This window comes from Anticarsia gemmatalis, chromosome 13, assembly GCF_050436995.1.
Source record: "Anticarsia gemmatalis isolate Benzon Research Colony breed Stoneville strain chromosome 13, ilAntGemm2 primary, whole genome shotgun sequence".
NCBI lineage: Eukaryota > Metazoa > Arthropoda > Insecta > Lepidoptera > Erebidae > Anticarsia > Anticarsia gemmatalis.
The window spans coordinates 4,218,702-4,239,372 of NC_134757.1; the positions used below are offsets into that span (position 1 = coordinate 4,218,702).

Genomic DNA, 20,671 nt, shown 5'->3' on the forward strand with positions numbered 1-20,671 from the left:
TTAGGGCGCGTGGGCGATTGTTGGTTTAGGATCGGTTACAGGGCCGCGTTTGTACAATTAATCGAACCTATACACTATGAACGTTGTTCACTATGAATGTTCTATTTTTACATAATATCTATGGGGCAATGTATAATTATATCTAATCATACAGAGCATTTTGCCTCTGGAAAGAACTGTACGAAAATTACTGTTAGTTTCATCACCTCTATGTATCGGCTAGCTCACCATGGTGGAATATTTAGATATTTTTTTCATACATTTGCTGACAATTTATCTCTCATATAGTTTATCCGACACTCCATAGGACGTGAAACTAACGATCAATCTCGCAAAAATGAACGACATTTTGAGAGGTGCGAGATCGAGATGGAATCCCTTCTTACAAAGGTTAAATTATTTATTATACAAGTACGATACTAGTCCTTAACCAATATAGAAAAGAGTATTGGATTGTCATACATTTTATTACAGCATTTGAAGGTGTTAGAAACACTGAAACTACAGAGTTTATACAGGTTTATACACGATGTTGTCTTCGTCAATCTCTTCCGTGACATAGTCAGGTATGACAGGACGCCGGGATGTTGTCCACACGCGCATCGGTATGTACCTGACAAAGAGTATCCAGCGTTTTACTTGAGCCAGGAATTGAAGATATATGTACATCTGTCATGCTTATTAATATACCTACTTCATATACTTTTAATGTGTCGCTCAATTGAATAAGTGATCAAAAGACCTATTTATTGTATTTTTTGGCTCGATGCATTACTAGTTTTTCAGACGATGCTTAAGGGCATCATTTAGCTACAGTTAGGATTGCTACATAAACCATATAGTAAGACCTTATATGGAAATAAGGTGTGGTACTTCGAGATTTTCTATGTAACATGAAATGACCAACAATTTTTATAGATAAATCTCAGGACTAACTAAAAATCCAAAGTATGTTACCCTTGTTTAGAAGCACCAGCGCGCCTGTGTGCCGGTAATCCTTTAGTCTTCTGTTTACTGCTGACGAAGCCCAACGACTTCAGTGACAAGTCAGTGCTCGCTGAGAGCTGGTCTTCTGGTGTGTTTGCCGCAGACATGGTCGGTATGTTTATATCATCTAATGGCTTGAAGTTCCTCATCACGATCTGCGAAGACCCACTAGGCCACGATAATGTCGGGATCAACATGTTAGGTGCTACCGAAATCACGTCCGATTCTGGGATTTTACCAAAACTTTTCTGAAGCTGATGATATATTTGTGGTAACTGAAAATAAAGATATGAATTCATTGATGATAGCTTATGATAACAACACAACAACAAACAATACAGATGCATTTTTTGAGGAACTGGCTCATTAAAGTACCTTTATTTGTTTACAGTCGTCATTTGCAATTTTATTTTAGTCTTTAAAATCTGTTTAATTACGTAGGGCTACAGTTATTTTCAATTATTTAACTGCATTTATATAAAAACTATATTTGTTACCTGTGGTGGAGGTGCCGTCGCCTGGCTCATCGACTCGACAGCAATAGGCGCGATCTCTTGCGCACGCAACACTGGGACACTTTGAACGTCACTTCCCTTGGGGGGCGAGTATTTAGTCAACTTCTCCGCGTAGTTCCTGGTATCCTGACTCTTCAGCCACGTGTCTGCCAGACGCTTTTCCCCCTGCTCATTATCAGTTCGGTTACTGAACACTAGAAACAAACATGTCTGGGTTATCTAGGCTCTGTATCTTTAGCCATCCATACCCCGACATCCTACATTGGCCGGTTAGCATATTATATTGGACATAAAGTAAGCTTAGTTCCCCTGGGTTATCCAGAACACACCAAATTGAGATGCTTAATCTGGCTTTAGACCATAGCATAAAAGAATACCACATTACAAATCACCATTTCTTCGCAATGTGTCATATTAGTTCAAGTTTTACTCTTTTAATAAGAAGATAGGTACTTACATTCTTCTTCACTCTCGCCTGTCCTTCTCCTAGGGAGTGGCAGATCAGGCTTATCGTAGAACTGTCCACGACGCATAAACACTGTCACATCGGAGCCTGCGAGAAGAACCTTCCATTAGCAAGTGAATTACTAAAAGTACCTATGTTTTTAACAATTACAGTAGGTCAGGTAAGGTAATACAATAGCCCCCGGTTTCTGAGTACATTTAGCGGTAGTTTATATATTCAATAGCGTTTTTTATATGAGTTTATGCGCTATTGGATAGATAAACTACCGCTAAACTTACCTCAGAAACCGGGAGTAGGTCAGTTACAATAGGTTTAGTTTTTTTATCTTTAACTTATTTATAAGTACCTAATAGATAAAAAAATCTTGGCTTGCAAGATCAAATATTAAATCGGCAGGAATTATTAAAAGAATTCGGAAATACGCTACGATCAGAAATAATTACTTTGTTTGATAATTATAAAAACCATTATTATAAATTAATTAACGTATTTCAAAGGTATATAAACTGAATGGTACCCAGATGTTTTCACTACCAATAGTGTTTCTATTTGCACTTAATTCCCAATTGAATTTGTACGTAAATAAGTGCGCTGGATAAATAAGGGCTTTAAAATATGGCGCCATTAACGTTTAAACGAATTCAATGAACGCTTTAGCGATTGTTCATTGTCTATAATTAATCACAACGGGATAATAAGTTGTTGTTATATGGACCATTATAAATTTTTAATAGTAAGTATGAATAAATTCGCCCAAAATTAATAATTTTTGTTTAAATAATGTTAAACAATTTCAAATAGAAACTGAAAAGTCTGTAATTAAGTCCACAATTTTCTATCGCCAGCGAAGTCACTTAATCCCTGTTCTAGGGTTATAGTCTCATGAGGTAACATAGTAGATACTGTGTAGGTAGTCTAGCTGTGAACAAAATTGTATTTTTTATTGAACTTCATGATTTTGCGAATGTTTACCTCTATACGTTTATAAGACAAATTATATGAATAAACACGTAAGTATACATACGTGTGAATGTAATGAATTCAGCCATAGAGTAGTTGTATCCGTAGGCGATGCCTGCCACGATGGCGAGTGTGAGACCGAAGCACACCGCGCAGCTGAGGATGCAAGTTAATGCAAAGGTGATGGATCTGGAAACAAACACACAATGATTGCTTTCAATTTGCTTGCTGCTTGTGATTATGTTCAGGCACACAAAGTTAAATGGCACGTACTATACGCAAATTGTAACTGGTTTCTGTTCAAGGAACGGTTCAAGGCAATATTTTGCTTATCTCAGTTATATTATGTCGTCTCATGAAAAAAATATGTATAAAGGAAGTGCGTCAAAACATTTTATGCATCCTGCCTAAATAATAACGACGTATTGTCGCCGAGATTTTAAAATACCAAAATGTTTACGGATTTTTATTTTCAACGCTTTCAATGCGAATGAGGGTCATTAAAAGTTTTTACATCAGAGATGGCTGCGTGACTCGCCCTTTCGTTTTTTAACTTTGGTTTTCAAAATGAAGCACCCATTTAAATGTTAACTAACCAATTACTCACTACAGAGAACTTTTAACACGGGTGTTTGTTGGGTTAGCCTAACTTAGGTTGTTATTATACAAAAATAAAAATAAAACTTCGATCAACATCAAACCAGAATTACAAGATTTAACTAAAAGTAACAAAAGCTAGAAACACTAAAATATCTATAAAAATATAGAAAGCTATAGTTTCAAGTGTGGGCGGGGACATCATTATTCGTTTCACATCGGGTCGCGGTCTGGGCGGGCACGGCTGCGGCGAAGTTATGTTCCCGATCCCTCAAAGTGCTACAAGACTATTCATTTAAATCTTCTGGGTAGGTGAGCGCTATATTTTCCACACATTTTATTATTCAAGTCAAGGCAGCAGAGGTCAAGCCAGATTTGTGCTGGTCTGTCGGCTTCAATTTGTCTTCCGCACTCCACAACAATTTATTATGACAACGTAATGTTCTGAGATAATACTAAATGGCTTCCCAAAATTACTTTTCAATTTACTTTTTGAGACGCGGAAAATGGAAGTGGAAATGTGGACAATCATATTGTTGATGTTTTTCTTAAGTAGTTCGCTTTATTCGTCGTTAAAATGTAAATTTGATGACTCTTAGTTAGTAATTCTGTTCTTTTTGCAAAGTTTATGAGAACTAAGTATACAGGGTGTCCCAAAACTCAACGATAATTCGAGACAGGATGAAAGGCCAAGTCATACCGGTCCTAGGAAAAATAAAAAAAAAATTCCATGTCACTTAGTTCAGCAATAATAGACACTTTTCGAAAAAGTTGAAATTCCACACCCTTGATCGCATTTTCAAGTCCTGTGATCACCAATGTAACAATTTCGCTGTGTTTTTTTGAATTTCGTGATCTTCATTAAATATGCTATTAATCGTAATACAAATTAATGCACAAAACATTGTTAATTTCATAAAAAAAGTAAAGTTTTAGTGAGTCATGGTTCACAAAAATATCGTTAGTTAACTTTGACGCTTCATATTGAAAAAAAAATGTACTACACTACCCCTGGCAAGTTATTTCAAAAGTTGGCGCATTTAATCAAGATTTCAAAATGGTGCAACACTTGCTACTTTTCTTGCCATTAAAAATGATATTTTTATTTGAACGACGAGTATCCTCGAAAATGTATCGGACGCAGTGGTACAATTGTATGGCCTCCTCGTTCCCCCGATCTAAATCCAGTAGATATTTTTTACTGGGAATGCATAAAATAAAAAGTCTATTCAAAATCAATAGAAAACCTATCAGAACTTCACCAGAAAATTGACACAGCGTCAGAGGAATAAATTGCAAGGAATTTTGCTTGACTGGTAAAAAGATCTTTTGTACGCCGTTGCAGAGCCTGAATTCGTGCCAGAGGAAAGCAATTATTTTTAGTAAAGAGGTAATTGAGTCAGTCCATAACCAATATTTAATGTAATAAACATAATAGGTAATAATAATAAAAAAAAGAATGAACGAACCATCGTTCTTATTTAATTATTCTCCTTAAAAAAAGTAATTCCGAATTGTTTTCCTCTGGCACGAATACAGGCTCTGCAACGCCTTACAAAAGACCTTTGCACCAGTCAAGCAAAATTCCTTGCATTTATTTCCTCTGACGCTGTGTCAATTTTCTGGCGAAGTTCTGATAGGTTTTCTATTGATTTCGAATAGACTTTTTATTTTATGCATTCCCAGTAAAAAATATCTACTGGATTTAGATCGGGGGAACGAGGACGCCATACAATTGTACCACTGCGTCCGATACATTTTCGAGAATACTCGTCGTTCAATTAAAAATAACATTTTTAATGGCAAGAAAAGTAGCAAGTGTTGCACTATTTTGAAATCTTGATTAAATGCGCCAACTTTTTAAATTACTTGCCAAGGGTAGTGTAGTACATTTTTTTTTCAATATGAAGCGTCAAAGTTAACCAACGATATTTTTGTGAACCATGACTCACTAAAACTTTACTTTTTTTATGAAATTAACAATGTTTTGTGCATAAATTTGTATTGCGATTAATAGCATATTTAATGAAGATCACGAAATTCAAAAAAACACAGCGAAATTGTTACATTGGTGATCACAGGACTTGAAAATGCGATCAAGGGTGTGGAATTTCAACTTTTTCGAAAAGTGTCTATTATTGCTGATCTAAGTGACATGGAATTTTTTTTTTATTTTTCCTAGAACCGGTATGACTTGGCCTTTCATCCTGTCTCGAATTATCGTTGAGTTTCGGGACACCCTGTATATAGTAATATATATCTGAACTAATATTTGGTTAACTATATTTGGGTTAAATCACTCCTAGAAGTTTTGTAAAATGAGTCTTAATGCGTTATTATTTATTTGATAGTCCAGCAATTACTTTATGTTAACCTATGATGATGCCCTAGAGGGCAAGGGAAGTAGACTAGACAACACAAGACTAGTCTACTTCCCTTTTATTGATTTATATATTATATTTATTGATAGAGAACTCTTAACATATCCGCCAATAATAAACATGTCACTTGATTCAATTATTTTCTACCTTTGGACATTGACACATTGACCTTAAGGTGTATAGCTTAGATAATCGGAAAAGATCTCTCGAACCAAAAAGAACATTCAGATAAAAGACGTAGGAACCTTGAGAGCGGCATGTCATCATGACAAGTAGATCTATTGTCGTGAACTACAAGACAGATACAGGACGGAATCTTTTGATTCCTCGCAGACATTTATTGATGTTTGTGAAACGAAAGAGTTGCGACCAGCGATTTACTCAAACTCCTTTTTTTGTTTTTATAAAACCGCATGTTTATTTCGGGTTTTATGTTTCCTTTTTTTTTTCATTTAGATTGTAATTATATTGGATTTTCCTCAAACCTTTTTTTTCAGTGGATGTCTTTAAGGGTATCTGTAAACTCAAATGTACACGATAATATACATCCACAGTTTGGTAGCTGTTTTAAAGACGTGTCAAATGTATCTGATATTCTTTTCTGTTTTTATTAAAAGCCCTGGTTGTGAATCCTTTTTGTCAATCCATCATCATTTATCTTCCAATACCGAGATACAACCCTAATATTTAAATTCTGTGTCGCAGGTAGCAATATGGCCACATAATGTGTTTTGTGTCCGACGCGATGTTTACACAATATGCTCGGTGCGATTTTCAATATATTCCCTATTATACTCGGCAAACTGTTCAAGTCTCTTATTCCCACACAATTTGTTTTGCTATCAATTTTAATCCCTTGTTTTTTGATAAAAATATTATCGTTTGTTTTAAAATGTCGGTTTTTAAAACTTACTTTTTAATCGATTTATCCCAAGCGGTCAAGCTTTACCGTAAATACAGGAAGAAAATCTCTGTGGATTTCTTGAACTTCTTAAAGCTCGATTTGCAAGAACTTAAATTGCAACTAGCGCTGCGTCCGGAGACTACATTATTTACACTGCACACAAGCTTTAACTTACAAGAAAAACAATCTTTTAAGTCAAGTTGCACTATAGAATATTACAAACTTTTGCGAGAACCAGCAGAAAACTTGGAGTGACAAATAAATAATTTTAACGTCGCGGTTTTACCGTAATCACAATATGTTGGTGGTGTGGTTACTCGTGACGTATTGCCGAGGTACATCCCTTTATGACGACATAAATTGATACTTAAAGTATTCAGCAGGTATCACAATTTCGTTTAAGTCAATAATTTAGCGGTTAACATCTGTCGTGCGGTTCCGGAAAAGTCTCATTTACAAACACAACCCTCTCGTTTGTATTTGTTTTATAATTTTCATGAATTTCGATTTCCAGTTCGTTTTCAAAGAAAAGTTTCTGATAAATTGTTTGGAATCATTCGGTCGAAGGATTTTTATCCGCATTTCTTGTAAGGTTTGATATCGGTCGGATAATCCGTTTGTAGGAAACCATAAAGTTTCTTTGGTTAATCTTTTTATTTTTTACTCTTGTAGGGGTAGAATGAATTTATGGTTAGAAAACTACGTTATCATTCTCTATTTGGTTTTATACTGTAACTTGATAATTGTCTACTGGTTATCACATTCATAAGAAGTCCATTTAAACAGTGTATTTAACTTTCTAAGATGTTCGCTATCATTTTCCATTATTCCTCCTATTCCATTTCCGTCCTCTTTGTGTTTGTTAAGAAAGTTAATTACCCCGTGGTGAGTTGGTGCGCGTTATGAATAACAACTGAAATATGCGGGCAACTGAACTTGCTGACAACTTCACTTTTAGTAGGTATTATAAAATACCAAGACCAAAATCTATCAGAAACTGATTAAGCCACGCATCAGAACAGACTCACACGAATAGTCATTATACTATTCAGTTTTCAAGAAGCTTGAAAGCCTGTATGCTTATTACCAATTATATGTATACAGATTAGAGTAATCAGCATAGACATATGATAAATATTCTGTTCACGTGTTCTACGCTCCACATTCACATCTTCCAACACCGTTCCTAAAGCGATTTCACACAAAATACCGTCTGGAACGTTTTCACTGAATTTGCCTCTAAACATGAATCGACTAAGTTTTCAAAGTCAATTTCTTCCGTCCCGTACGTGCGGAAAGTCGGACGACTTTTCACCCGAAATTTCCCCGTGGGACGCGACACCTCTTCAACTACGTGAAAAGGGTCTACGGTCCGTCAACTGCTTGACTAAGTTATGACGTAATTATACTAATATTAAGAGTCCGGTGAGTGCCTAATGTAATGTAGAGCTTATTGTGCTTTCTTTGACACTACGCATACATTTGTAGTGTATTATCGATAAATGATCATACGAAATGAAATTATAATAACAAAATGTACACCTTCACATTGCGCTTCATATAATGTTTGGAAAAACTTGTGAAATAATAAAAAACTGGTGAACTAGGGAATCCTAGAAGATAATTAAATCATAGTCTATGAACATCGTCGCCAAGTTTTCCGAGCTTAGCGGCTCACTTTGCATTACCTACCTTTTTCTCATAGTTTCAGCGAGAATACAATTCATTGTCGACTTGTTTATTTAAGGTTTTATAGCTCAACTGTTTTTCAAAGAGTAATTGCACGCGATACAGTCGAGCCGGCGTAGTTTTTACAACGGCGATGTTCACTTTGTCCAGTCCTTTATGCATAATCCCGTTGTGTAGCTCTACCGGAGTAATTCGTATATTTTATGTGAACGAAAACTCAGATAATTGCTTGAATAAGTGAGTGCTCTAAATGTAAGTAGGTCAGTGCATTGTTTATCCGAAGATAGACAGTAATTGGTATGAAATTTTGATCGAATCAGAGCACTATTGTTCTGAATTATTGAGGGAAGTACCTATTTTTAAGTGAGAAGTTTGAGCTTGGCGGCTTTACTTTGCGGTAGAGAAGATATGTAGTTAAAAATTATTGAGGTTTACTACTATGACTTTACAGAAAATATATTCTGTCCAATTTTAATGATCAGTTAATGTATTGTAAGTTTTACCTTTGTATGCAGTCTAGCGCGGAGGAAAAGCAGCTGCATATGTAGCACATAACAAGTCTTCGATCAGCACAGCAGGAGCAACGCCACGACCATTATCTATATCGTCTAATTGGATCTGAAACAAAAATACAAAGAACTAAGTGCACATTGTCTAACATCTTAACATGTCTTAGGTAATAGGATGATCAGCACGTAAGAGACTTTACAGTCCTTTGAGTTATTATATGAAGCTTATGCACCTAGAGATGCAAGTCGTGCCCGCATTTAAGGCTTAACGTACGACATGCATAGCGTATGCAAAATGATCTAAGACGAGACCGCTGTAGGTAAATACTCCTTTAGTTAGTATCTTTCATAAAAATATTTTGTTCAATATAAATATTCCGGCCAGACTACAATATTTTCTCTTTGCCAATTTTACTTGATATTAATCTCAACCCAAATATTTCTGCTTCAATTCGTTTCAGCGGTTAATATTAAATGTATATTTATTATGTAGGAGATAAACTACGTCTCAAGGCAGTTTCAATATCGCGGTACATATCTGGAAAAAGCGGTTAGGCGTCCGTTCGCAACAAAGAATTATCGGCGGCTAATCTGAAAACATATTAGCGTTGCGAATAAATACGTAATGGCCTATAAAGTAAAGATGGACTTTATATAAAAGGTTTACTAAATTAAGTGGGGTTTTAGAAGCTGATTTAGTAGAAGCCATACAGTTTATTATAGGAGCTGAACGCGTCAGCACATTGCCTCTAAAGGCGTAGCGTACATAGACATGTCGATCACTCATTTTGTATGTCCTATAACGCTCAGTGATTTGTCTAAGATATAATATTGAGTCAAGAGTAAGTGAATTGGAAATATATTTTTTGAAAGCAAATGATTATTATGTCAATAAACTTTAATTGTGGGATTTTTATTTTGAAAGCTCATTTCCAACGCTATAGCGTAATATAAATATATTTTTTCATTATTGTACTTCCACATTTTATAACAGAAAAAAATACAATATGCATCAGCATAGTTTTACAATGGTTTACCCTTTTCATCGATCCCATAAACTCGAAGACTATCGTACATAAGACGGATGAACTATTCAATTATTCATGATGCACCTTTACATTTGAATGCAGTACTTTAAAGTTTCTACAAATACAAAGCATTTATTACAGACGTCTCATGTGAAATTCATCTGTAAGCTGTATCTGTAGCAGCGATCAAGAGAACGTTATCAAATATAATTTATTTACAATGCTTTGAGTATACAAGGTACAGGTAAGTTAGAAGCTTTCCAGAAATCTCATTTGCGATTGAATGCTATAGCACAAACCTCTTTGCAGTAATCGGACGATGTATTCGTTTCTGAAAGCCATTAATAGATACCGTAGTTGAACACATGATTAAATAACGATGATACTGATGATGATAACATTCAAACATTGACACAACAATCTAGATTCTATACTGAAAATTTCAATACCGACATCGAAATATCCGCCAAATTTCACAACGCTAGCGCCAAATTGTCAATCAATTATGGACAGGCGTCGGACCGTACAGACCATATCTTTACAAAAAAGATAAAAAGAGTCAATATTTGAAGGCCTCTTGTTTTGAATCACTACCACCAACTCTACTCACTTTTCAATCGATTGAAATCAATCAATAGCATCGATAGATTAGTGTGGTAACACCTTTATACACAAACGACATTGATCATTCGTCGCTTCAAGCTACGATACAAAATGTGCACGTGTCACGGCCTAATGTGTTGTATGATAAAAATTTAAATAAATCATGTATGTGCGCTATTGTGGTTGTGGTAGGGTTACCAGGCATCCGGACAAAACCAGACATAGACTTTTTGACTACTGATACTATCCGGCCAACATAAACGGTACCATATCCGGCTTTGGTAAAGACTTTTACGGTTCGAAATACGCGCGGGTCGTAACTCACTTAATTAATTGCAAATAATCAAAAAAAACTTCGTCCTTGATTCAATATTTTACTCTAAGACATAAAACTTTCAACATTGCAGATTGTCGGGCTTTTTTAACGCAAATACTATAGACTAAACTCGCTTGTCTGTCCGGCCATGAGTAACCTGGCCACCCTAGTTGTGTGAAATACCTCATCTTGTATGCTCCACGGCTCCATCAGCGACGAGCCCGCGCGACGAAAACACACGCTTTTGTTTGACTAGCTATTTAAATAACATCTAATGCCATTGTGTCCTCAACTTCACGTGACTTTTATTTTGCATACGAAATTGTATTAGTAAAATGTAATTATTATTTTCGCTTTTAGTTGGTTTCTGGTTGGGTGAAGTTCATGTTTATTGATCTTATTATGGTTACTTATTCGGGATGCACTATTTGCATCAAAAACAAAAACAACAGTTTCGTCGTAGCCGATTCAATCATCCTGCGACCATGATCAATGTAACCTGCACCAAACCATTCCAAGGAAAAATGCGCGTTTTGCTCGCGTAAATTCCCGTATCCTATTATGAAATAGACGTGCAATGCGAAAGTTTAAAAGTTATGAACACTTTCGACCGCCCTAAATAATAATATGTAACTGTACGTTTAAATAGATTATAACAACAAATGGATATTGAACAAGTTGAAGCTTGAGCAATACTTTATTAGGTTATCTATTTTGAGATCGCAATTTCACCACAAAATACGCTTGGCTAAAAATAACAAAGAGGAAAAGGATGAGTTTAATTTAATTAGGTTGCGAAATACGAGAAAAAATCTCATATTAGCAAGATTTACATTCCAACAACAGAAATCTACGAGCACGACTTTCAGATTAACTCATAATTCTCACTACACTTCCATTAGTGTTGATTATTTATACAACTTACCAAGATCACATAAGTAACTTTCATTCATTAATAAAACCGATCGTATCACGCAAAACTTATTAAAATAAAGTTTAAAAAACCTTTATCGCATAGAAACCTTCGAAAAAGTCATATTGACAGCACGACAAGCAAAAAATACACGTTCGTAAAACAGATGTTTGAAAAGAAGTTTATAAAAATAGGCCGTAAAAGAAAAGAGTGGGATAATTTGTACGGTTCTTTTGCTATTCGATCGTCTTGTAATTTTATATTGTGATGAGTTTAATTAGCACTCAGTTAAAAATAATTTCAACGAAAATAAAAACTTAAAAGTAAAGAATTTTGGATTGTCCAAAGGTACCTGTAATTATTGTGATTTTAATAGAACTAGTAAGAGAAACACAATTTCAATGTTATAAAATCCGTGATTTACTTTTAGTGTGGTGAAACGTCAATTAATTATAGTCTAAAACCATTAAAAACTAAGAGTTTTTAAAGTTTCAGAATAATTCGTTTAAGTCTTATTTGTAACTTTACAAAATATTTTATTCCTATGTTTACGTTGATTTTACAATACGCTATGACACGAAATTGTACCAAAACCCAATAATTCTAATAAGGAAAAAGGAAGGAGCCACCTAATAAAAGAGGTTATTTGATAAAACGTGTGTAATTTCCCCATTTTCAAATTATGGAATAAATATTTCCACTCCTAAGCGATATTTTATATAAGGACACGATTTAATCTCTAATATTCCACAATTTTCCGTATCCGCAATATGTATTAATTTGTAATTTAAAAGGTCCTCTCATTCCCAAATTCTCCAGCTGAAAGAGTTTATGAAAAATGAAAACTGATTTTCAGTTATAAAATGTGCAAGTAGTTGATGATAGTAGTGTATCGGTTCAGTCGCACTGAGCGGTTGACTGTGGGCGGTCGTCCCGCCCGCCCTGCGCCGCGCCACACTCGCGAGTCTTTGCCGTGATCTAAATTAAAAAAGTTTCAACCGGTATTCGTGGACTTTTAACTCAAACTGTGCGTTACAAAGTAAAGTGACTCTGTGTGAACTAGTTACCGTCGTGATTGCTGGATTACCCCGGATTTACTTCTTAAGGTAATTTTAATGTTTAAGGCTCGTTAAGCTCCCGCCCTCTTTTAAGACGTCAACTGTCGACGCTGCATTACTGCCTTCATCGGGAACCGTAAATTACAAATTAGCTGCTGAATTTGAGCGTCCACTTCATTCATAATATTGAGCTACTGAGCTCATTATAACAAAACAGGCAAGTCATTAAACTTACACAAGTTACTTTGGTTTAATTAGTTCTTTTTGATTGTGCGAGAGAAAAATATTAATTTGGTTAATTGAGTGGAACGTCTATAAGAGCTTTAGGTATAGGGCGAATGGATAAGGGACTTTATTTTTACTCACACGGGAAAAAAAGAAAAGACCTCCGAAATGATTGACGACTTGCTTTATTCCTAAGTGTTGCTCGGTTCTTGATGACAGTCTTTACTTACACTCCATATATTGGGATTAGTGAATAAAGTGACGTATTAATACACAACTATTTGGATCCCTTAGTACGAACGTCAAAGGTATAACTGAAAACCAATTCCAGGTAGATATAGAACAACATTTTTCGCGTGGATCTTATATCTCTTAAAGAATATGCGTAGGATCTAGTATTAATACAGGAAATCGCAGTCATTCCCGACCTACACTAGATACCTGGCTAGTCACATAATTTATACCAAACGATTTCTACATAAAGCTTTCTTTTATACACCTAAATATGTCTGAATAAATCCTAATTTCGTGGGATATGTGCCACCGGACTGTTTATCGCTAACAAAGTTATTTGACCGATCGAATTATTGGCTGATGATCGTATTAAACTACAGCTTCAATAATGCGGACATTAATACGCAAATTCCGTTAGTAATGATCTACTAACTCTAGTAATTAAAGGAAATATATTTGACTCAACTTTGTGAGCTAAATAAAACTGCTTGAGTACAATTATATATTTTTAAGGTGTACATAGTTGTTAGTACATAAAAAATGATAATTGTGTTAATTTGGTGATTAAAATATTGTTTTTATTGGTTTTCACTGTTTTGCAATCTGCTTTTATATTTGCAAAAAAAAAACAGTCGTAAGATGATAGTTAGAGTGATTCAAACATTCAATTTATTACTGTACAGACTATAGTTTGTTTGCCCAGACATAGGTTTATTAAAATCTTAAAACCGCTTCATTAAACCTTTTAAAACTGAAGGATAATCCCAAATAAGTCTTCGGATCAACTTTGGTAAAAGAAAGAGTGGTTTAACAAACGCTAAGATGTTATGAGAAATGTTTCATATAAACGTGGTATGCAAACAACTTTCTTTGAGGCTTCCCTTCTTACATATTTGTTACTGTAATCTGTCTATCTACCTTCTTTGTTTCAGAGATACCTCTTAAATTGTTTGTTGTAATTATTTTTGTAGTTGGGCTTTCGAAGTTGCCAACTGCTTCAAGTTTTAAGAGATTTTCTTCAAGAATATTTAGCTTAAATTTTAATTCTTGATTCATATAATACTAGCTGACCCGCGCAACTTCGCTTGCGTCCATTAAGAGAGAATGGGTGAAATTTTTCCCCGTTTTTGTAACAGTTTTTACTGGTACTCTGCTCCTTTTGGTCGTAGCGTGATGATATATAGTCTATGTCCTTTCTCGGGTATCAAATTATCTCCATACCAAATTTCATGCAAATTGGTTCCGTAGTTTAGGCGTGATTGAGTAGCAGACAGACAGACAGATAGACAGAGAGACAGAGTTACTTTCGCATTTATAATATTAGTATGGATAATAAAATCAAAATCAACAATTTTTTGATATAGGTCAAATACTGACACTTATGATAGTCAATGACCAAAGGAACCAATTTACCGCTAGTCCTCCGAACTACGGTAGGGTATTAAAGAACAGAATCTGCAAGCGGCATTGTTTTCTGAACCTAATTTCTATACCAATTTTTAATTCTTTTCATTTTAGCCGTGGAAGTTTAACATAAATCAGTATTAATTAAGTAAAAACGTCCATGTAGCCACAACACTAGCCTTACTAACTAAGGCCAAACAAAGTCAGGGGCGTAAGGCAGGGCTCAATAAATCGACAGCGCGGCACATTACATCATGTGGCGTGTTATTGGCCGTGCAGATGGTGCATTTGCATGGCCCTCACTATTAAATCACTGCCCTATAAGAACTTACTACATTTTTCTAATACAGCAGTTTTAACTCTGTCGAAAAATACGTCAAATCCAACTTATAATTTGATTATGTCTTTGCGAAATGTTCCCAAGAATTAGGAGCATTGTCTTTAAAGAAATTTTCTATTTAAGCTTGTACCCTATTTCTCGATGTGATTAATATTAAAACTAAAATCCGCGAATTCAAAGAGTAGATATTGTACCACGTGACAAGCTAACATAATGTAACACTACAATGGTTTGTGGTTGTTAAATGTACAATTATTCGAAACTGACCTGCCTTCAAACACATTGTTTGAATACATAAGCTTAATGTTTTAATCCTTATAAATACACACAATAGTTATGTTTACATATTCTTGCTGAGAGTTCATTTAACTTTCACTAACCACTTTAAAACGTTCATAAATGATGTTTGTAGCGAAATGAAACATTCTAAATTCCTGCATACTTAATATCATTCAGTCTACGAGTGTAGCTCGTAAAATGTGGGAATGAGCTGCGACTTAGGTATGTATTCACAAAAGGGCCTCTATTCTCGCGCAGTCACTTGTGGCGGTTGTTCAAACAACAAGCAAATAATCCCACGTCGAGAGAAGCTAATCTCAGAAACAAAAGATACTGAGCAAAAAAGATTTTGTTGTAATATGTATGTAAATGCAAGTGGCGACAGTTTGTATGCATGTCTATTTCGGCAACGTTCGTATGACCTATAAACTGAATATATGCTGATGAATACTGATTAAATAGCTTTCTATAATCCATACATATTTCATAGAGGCGCACACCTTTTTAGAATAATTTATTTAATGCTTTTTATTGATTCACATTGTTAATGCAGTACTTTATTTCAATTTGAATAAAAATATTTGCATAACAAATGTTCAACATTAAATTGTTATTTTTCGGTGCAAGTTTATACTATTTCAGTTTTATATTTATAACACTTTTACAATTTTCCTAGTATATTTGTGCTGGATTCTATACAAACATAAGAGTGGCGCTCACATGGACACAGTAAACAAACTTGTCGGTCGGAAGTTATCTTGTTAAAGAAACATCGGGTTAAAAGTGTTTTTGTTTGTTATTGTTATGTTTACGAACCGGACCTCCGTCTCCCACTTACGACTTACGAAATGATCAGAAATATTGTAATATCAAGAAACTCAGTTTCTTTTTAACAATATAGCAATTACTCCACAATCTTTTACGACAAAACATGAAACTTTAGATTTTATTGGGTTACGTACGTATCTCGCAAATAGTACCAAAAGGTATTCAAAAGTATTATAAATAAAGTGTGTTTTTCCACATGTATCCAATCATAAAATGCATTCGCTAGTGACCGAAAGCAAAATCATAGCTACTCGTATTGCTCATAGCTTAGATCTGAAACTTATTTAATCGCCAAATGTTTAACTTTCTAGTTTGCCCAAACTCACTGAATAAAGAGTTATTTTTAAAACACCGAGCTTTCCTGAAATAGGCCTGTATTACATATGCAGGACTCATGGGAAATAACTATAATTCGCCATTTCGCGTAGTCGTATTCGAAAACGTCAAAGTTGGGAATGTTTCACTTAGCAAGATTACACATGAACTTAGTGAGTTATTAAAATAGTTCGGAAGTTGGTAACGGATCAGTGAGAGTAATGAAACAAGTTTCGGTTATTTGGTATGACAATGTTATGTTTCATTGCGATAGTTGTAAAATTTTATGAGTGTGATAAATAAGAATGGATTGGAGTGAAGTGAAAGATGTATCTTATGAGAGATCACGGCCATTGTTCAGTCATAGTAAGTTCAGATTCAAATTTTTAGGTATTTTTAGTTACAATTCACTATAAGTACATTAAATAATTGGGCCAAACCCTAGAGTTATCAACAATTTGTGAAAGTTACTATAAAATATATTATTGTGAAAACAATCAAAGGGATCCTCACATCGTACGTCAAATTGGGATTTATTTTATTTGTGGCATCATTTCTCGACTATCAACTCAGTCCACCTGCCGAAAACGATTAATCATGCTGCCAAAACTATTTTCATATACTTAGTGCAAAATAACGACAATAGTCTTGCTTTACGATTGATGCAAATTCATTTTATTTGAATAATCTTTGAATTAAATTCTGCCCGCAATAGTGAAGAAAAATAAAAATGAGAGTGTTTAAAAACTTATTGCGTACAAAACTATCGTTACTACCTCTAGTTCTGATTACCTTAACAGATCTGTTTAGTCAATAATTTCAGCAAGAGCTTAGCAGTTCAAGCTCGCTTGCTACTACTCCAAGTAACTATAAACACATTTTCTTCCTTTTTTCACATCATGAGAGTAGGAACAAAAATAAACATTGTACAATATTAAAGTCCTACAAGCCCTCTTTGGTTTGTTTACCGATACTTGATGTCATTTGAGTAAGATAACTCAATTTCACGTGAAACTGACGAGTCGGCGCGACGCAATGCTCTATCAGATTTGTCTATCGATCTAATTATACACCGTAAATATACTCTAGGCTTTTACTCGGAAATGGACCAGCCAGTAATCCCCAGTAATCAGTTAAAATTTACATTTAAATATTTTGTACCTTATATTTTGGTAAAGTTCTGTATTTGCAAAGTTAGTACGCGCTGTAAGTAGGTAAGTACTTACTTAGACTACATGCGGGTTGATATCATCTTATGCGAGAAATTCTCAGTAATTTAGTTACCACGAATGTCTTAATCCGTTTAAGGACAAGCTTATATGATTATAAAGTTTACTCTACCTTGCACCTGTTTTATAGTACTTTACTTATATTAAATAATAAGTAAGACCTAGAGTTGTGCAACTGTACGTGGAAAGAGGATCGTATGTATCATTGGCAAGGCATATACAGTGATGAAAAATATCAGAGTACTTACGCTGTAATCGAACACACCACCTCGAACTTACGTCGTGTTACATCCGAAAAGCAGCTTACTACTACGTAGGAGTGAACTTTATGTCATCTTTCTAAACCCACGGAAAAGATATTTAGTCAAGTTTAACGTAGAAGCATAAATACTTCACTATATCTATAACCAAACATGTAAATGAAATTATTCATTAATAATAACCATCATTTCTGCTCCTCGCGTCGTCTGATTTCCGTTTCAAATTTATTTCATAAACAAATATTTCCCTCCACGACCTACCCTTGCCATAGATAAGTTAATTGTGAAGGAACAGTCACGGTTTTGCCAATAATACTTCCGTTTCCGTGACTCAAACGATCAACATAAGATACATTGACAGGGCGGCAGTTGCGTGTGCCAATAAAACCCAGTTTTAAGATCGCAGCGATGCTCAAATGGTGACAAGTTAAGATCCTATTGCACACGATGACTGTAGCTTATATATTTTTGGCAACAATTTATGTTCTCGCAAAATATTGAAAGAATTCTTTATTCGCGTCAAATTTCTCATTAAAATTTCCTTCTAGGGATGAAGGTCGGCCACAGGCCTTCGTGCTCCCCGCCCGCGAAAATGGTTGACGGACAGAATCCCTAAATTCAGGCGGCCGCGACCGCAACGACCCTTTTAGTCGCCTCTTACCCAATACTGCAGGGCCGACTTATTGGTGGCCTATTTACAGTTGCTTAGAAACCGCACGCTAAAAATAGACTGCTCCAATATTTCCGCCTTCCTCCAAATGTGACAGGGATTAATAATAATTCTGGAGAAAGCGCATCGACCCTGCATACGTATATATGCGAAGAATAAAGTCGTAAATGTTTTGCCCGCGATATATGTAGCAATAAACTTTTGACTGCAGTTGCATTATACAACAACGGGGCTAGGACTTTAGGCACTCTCTCTCGATTTTAATCTTCTACAGGTTTCTATCCTGTGTAGTTTTGAATTTGAATGAGCTACAAACACGAGATAATAGAACAAAGAACACACGCAGTTGTGGTTCGGATAGAGAAATATTAGTAATCTTTTCAAAGATCCCCAAATGAACATAGTTGACTGTATGAAGATGACTGATAAAAACATAAAAATTACAAATTAGTTCTTTCCTAAATAACATCTTATAATTCACCAGCAGCCTCCTATCAGACCTTAATGTTGCACAGCCTAATTATAATTATCAAATGAAGCCGATAACAGCTGGCTGCACTCAATGATTGGTAAATTAAGATTAAGCGGTATTAGCCCGTCGATAGCTACCTGTACATCGTGGTAGTGTTTCTACTCTGTTACAAAATTACTTGATTAAAATATAACTAATTTAGGTACATTTGCCGATAATCAGTTGAAATCTGAATATAGTCTATTACTATAGCATCTCAAGGTACCTATGTGTCACTACCTCCGACAGTTCTTAATAATAGTAGAGTACCTTACGAACTAGTAAATACAAGAAAAACCTTCAATGTAACCTTTAAAAATGAAGAGAAACAGTCCGCGTAAAATACTTCAATTCATTTCCAGACAAATCATATCCAATCTAAAAATACAATTTCACAAACGTTTTCCGTTGCGTCGTAAGAAAAGAGTTAAAAGTTTGTAAGTAAATTAAAACTCGTAAAGAAACAAACCACTTGGTTAATAGAAATCGTAAAAACCATATGGCGGCAACTATAAAATATTTTATTATTCCTAAACTCCTTGAAGATCTTACTCAGCACTGAAACATTTTTTATAACAGATTTCATGAAACAATATTTATGGGAAACTCTATGCATATATTAGAGGTAGTTCTATTTGGTTTTTTGGGCCCTCTCGGGATTGTGAACAAAGAAACTAGGTTGAACATAATTACTCATTAGTTTCCTCTTCTGCATTAGTGTAGTAAGTGTATGGAAAGGTGCCAACAGAGGTATTCTCCTTTGTCCTTTTAAAAGGCAAGTTTACTATTAGCCAATTAGCGGTCCCTCATTGTACGAAAAGTAAACACTGAGAAATTGCCTGCGTTTCCCTTGACAACAACATTCTTGCAAATAAATATATCGTCTTTTTCTCTACGAAATTCCAAACCATAGTGACAGCTTTTCAGTTTCATACGAATCACGATATTCCTAGAAGGCGGGCGTTAAATGCTTGCTTTTCTGAAAGGTCAGGCTCTCAGTTCGAAGGTTACATACTAATATTTGGCAATCCTACAACACTGGTTTTACTATAAACATGAATTTCTATTGTCCAGGGCTTGCCAACTTTGTAGCTATATTATTTGGGATGTGTAATTAATTAGCATTTGGACAACAATGGATAGTGTTTACTGTTAACCGAGGTTGACATATCGTGATATACTGTATTACTGTTTGTGACACTGTAAGTAATTGTGAAGAGAATAGCGAAAACTAGAATCAGATAAACTGTATATCTAACAATTTTCGGTATATTACTTCTTTCTTAAGATATTGGTCATCATTTACTATCAAAACAGAATATTTTTATAAAAATTAGATTCGTTACAAATGATCTAGAAATTTCCATTTATTCATCGCAAGTTAGTTGTGATTATGAAGCTTTATAGTTCTTTTCAATCGATACTTTCAACTCTTTCAACCATCGTACTA

General features: G+C 34.9%; 2 protein-coding genes across 2 annotated transcripts in view; one reads left to right on the forward strand and one right to left on the reverse strand.

The window, feature by feature from the left end:
• Positions 1 to 510: 510 nt before the first annotated feature.
• LOC142977731 (uncharacterized) lies at positions 511 to 9,109 on the reverse strand. The gene is made up of 6 exons (XM_076121808.1): positions 9,003 to 9,109; positions 2,993 to 3,117; positions 1,960 to 2,055; positions 1,485 to 1,696; positions 958 to 1,262; positions 511 to 613 (listed from the first exon to the last, which is right to left on the reverse strand). The coding sequence occupies exons 1-6, from the start codon at positions 9,050 to 9,052 to the stop codon at positions 511 to 513; spliced, it is 891 nt and encodes a 296-aa protein (XP_075977923.1). The 5' UTR covers positions 9,053 to 9,109.
• Positions 9,110 to 12,784: 3,675 nt separating this feature from the next.
• Positions 12,785 to 20,671, forward strand: part of LOC142977955 (uncharacterized) — a 94,575-nt gene continuing 86,688 nt past the window's right edge. Inside the window, exon 1 of the mRNA XM_076122106.1 lies at positions 12,785 to 12,974. The gene's annotated coding sequence lies outside the window, so the exon portion shown is untranslated. The remainder of the gene's footprint in view (positions 12,975 to 20,671) is intronic.

Excerpts from the sequence above, each read along its gene's own strand:
- LOC142977731 (XM_076121808.1), bottom strand. The coding sequence starts at position 9,052 with ATGTGCTACATATGCAGCTGCTTTTCCTCCGCGCTAGACTGCATACAA. Across the intron at positions 3,118-9,002 it reads GCGCTAGACTGCATACAAAG|ATCCATCACCTTTGCATTAA; the intron begins GTAAAACTTACA and ends GTTTGTTTCCAG. Across the intron at positions 1,263-1,484 it reads CGACGGCACCTCCACCACAG|TTACCACAAATATATCATCA; the intron begins GTAACAAATATA and ends CTTTATTTTCAG.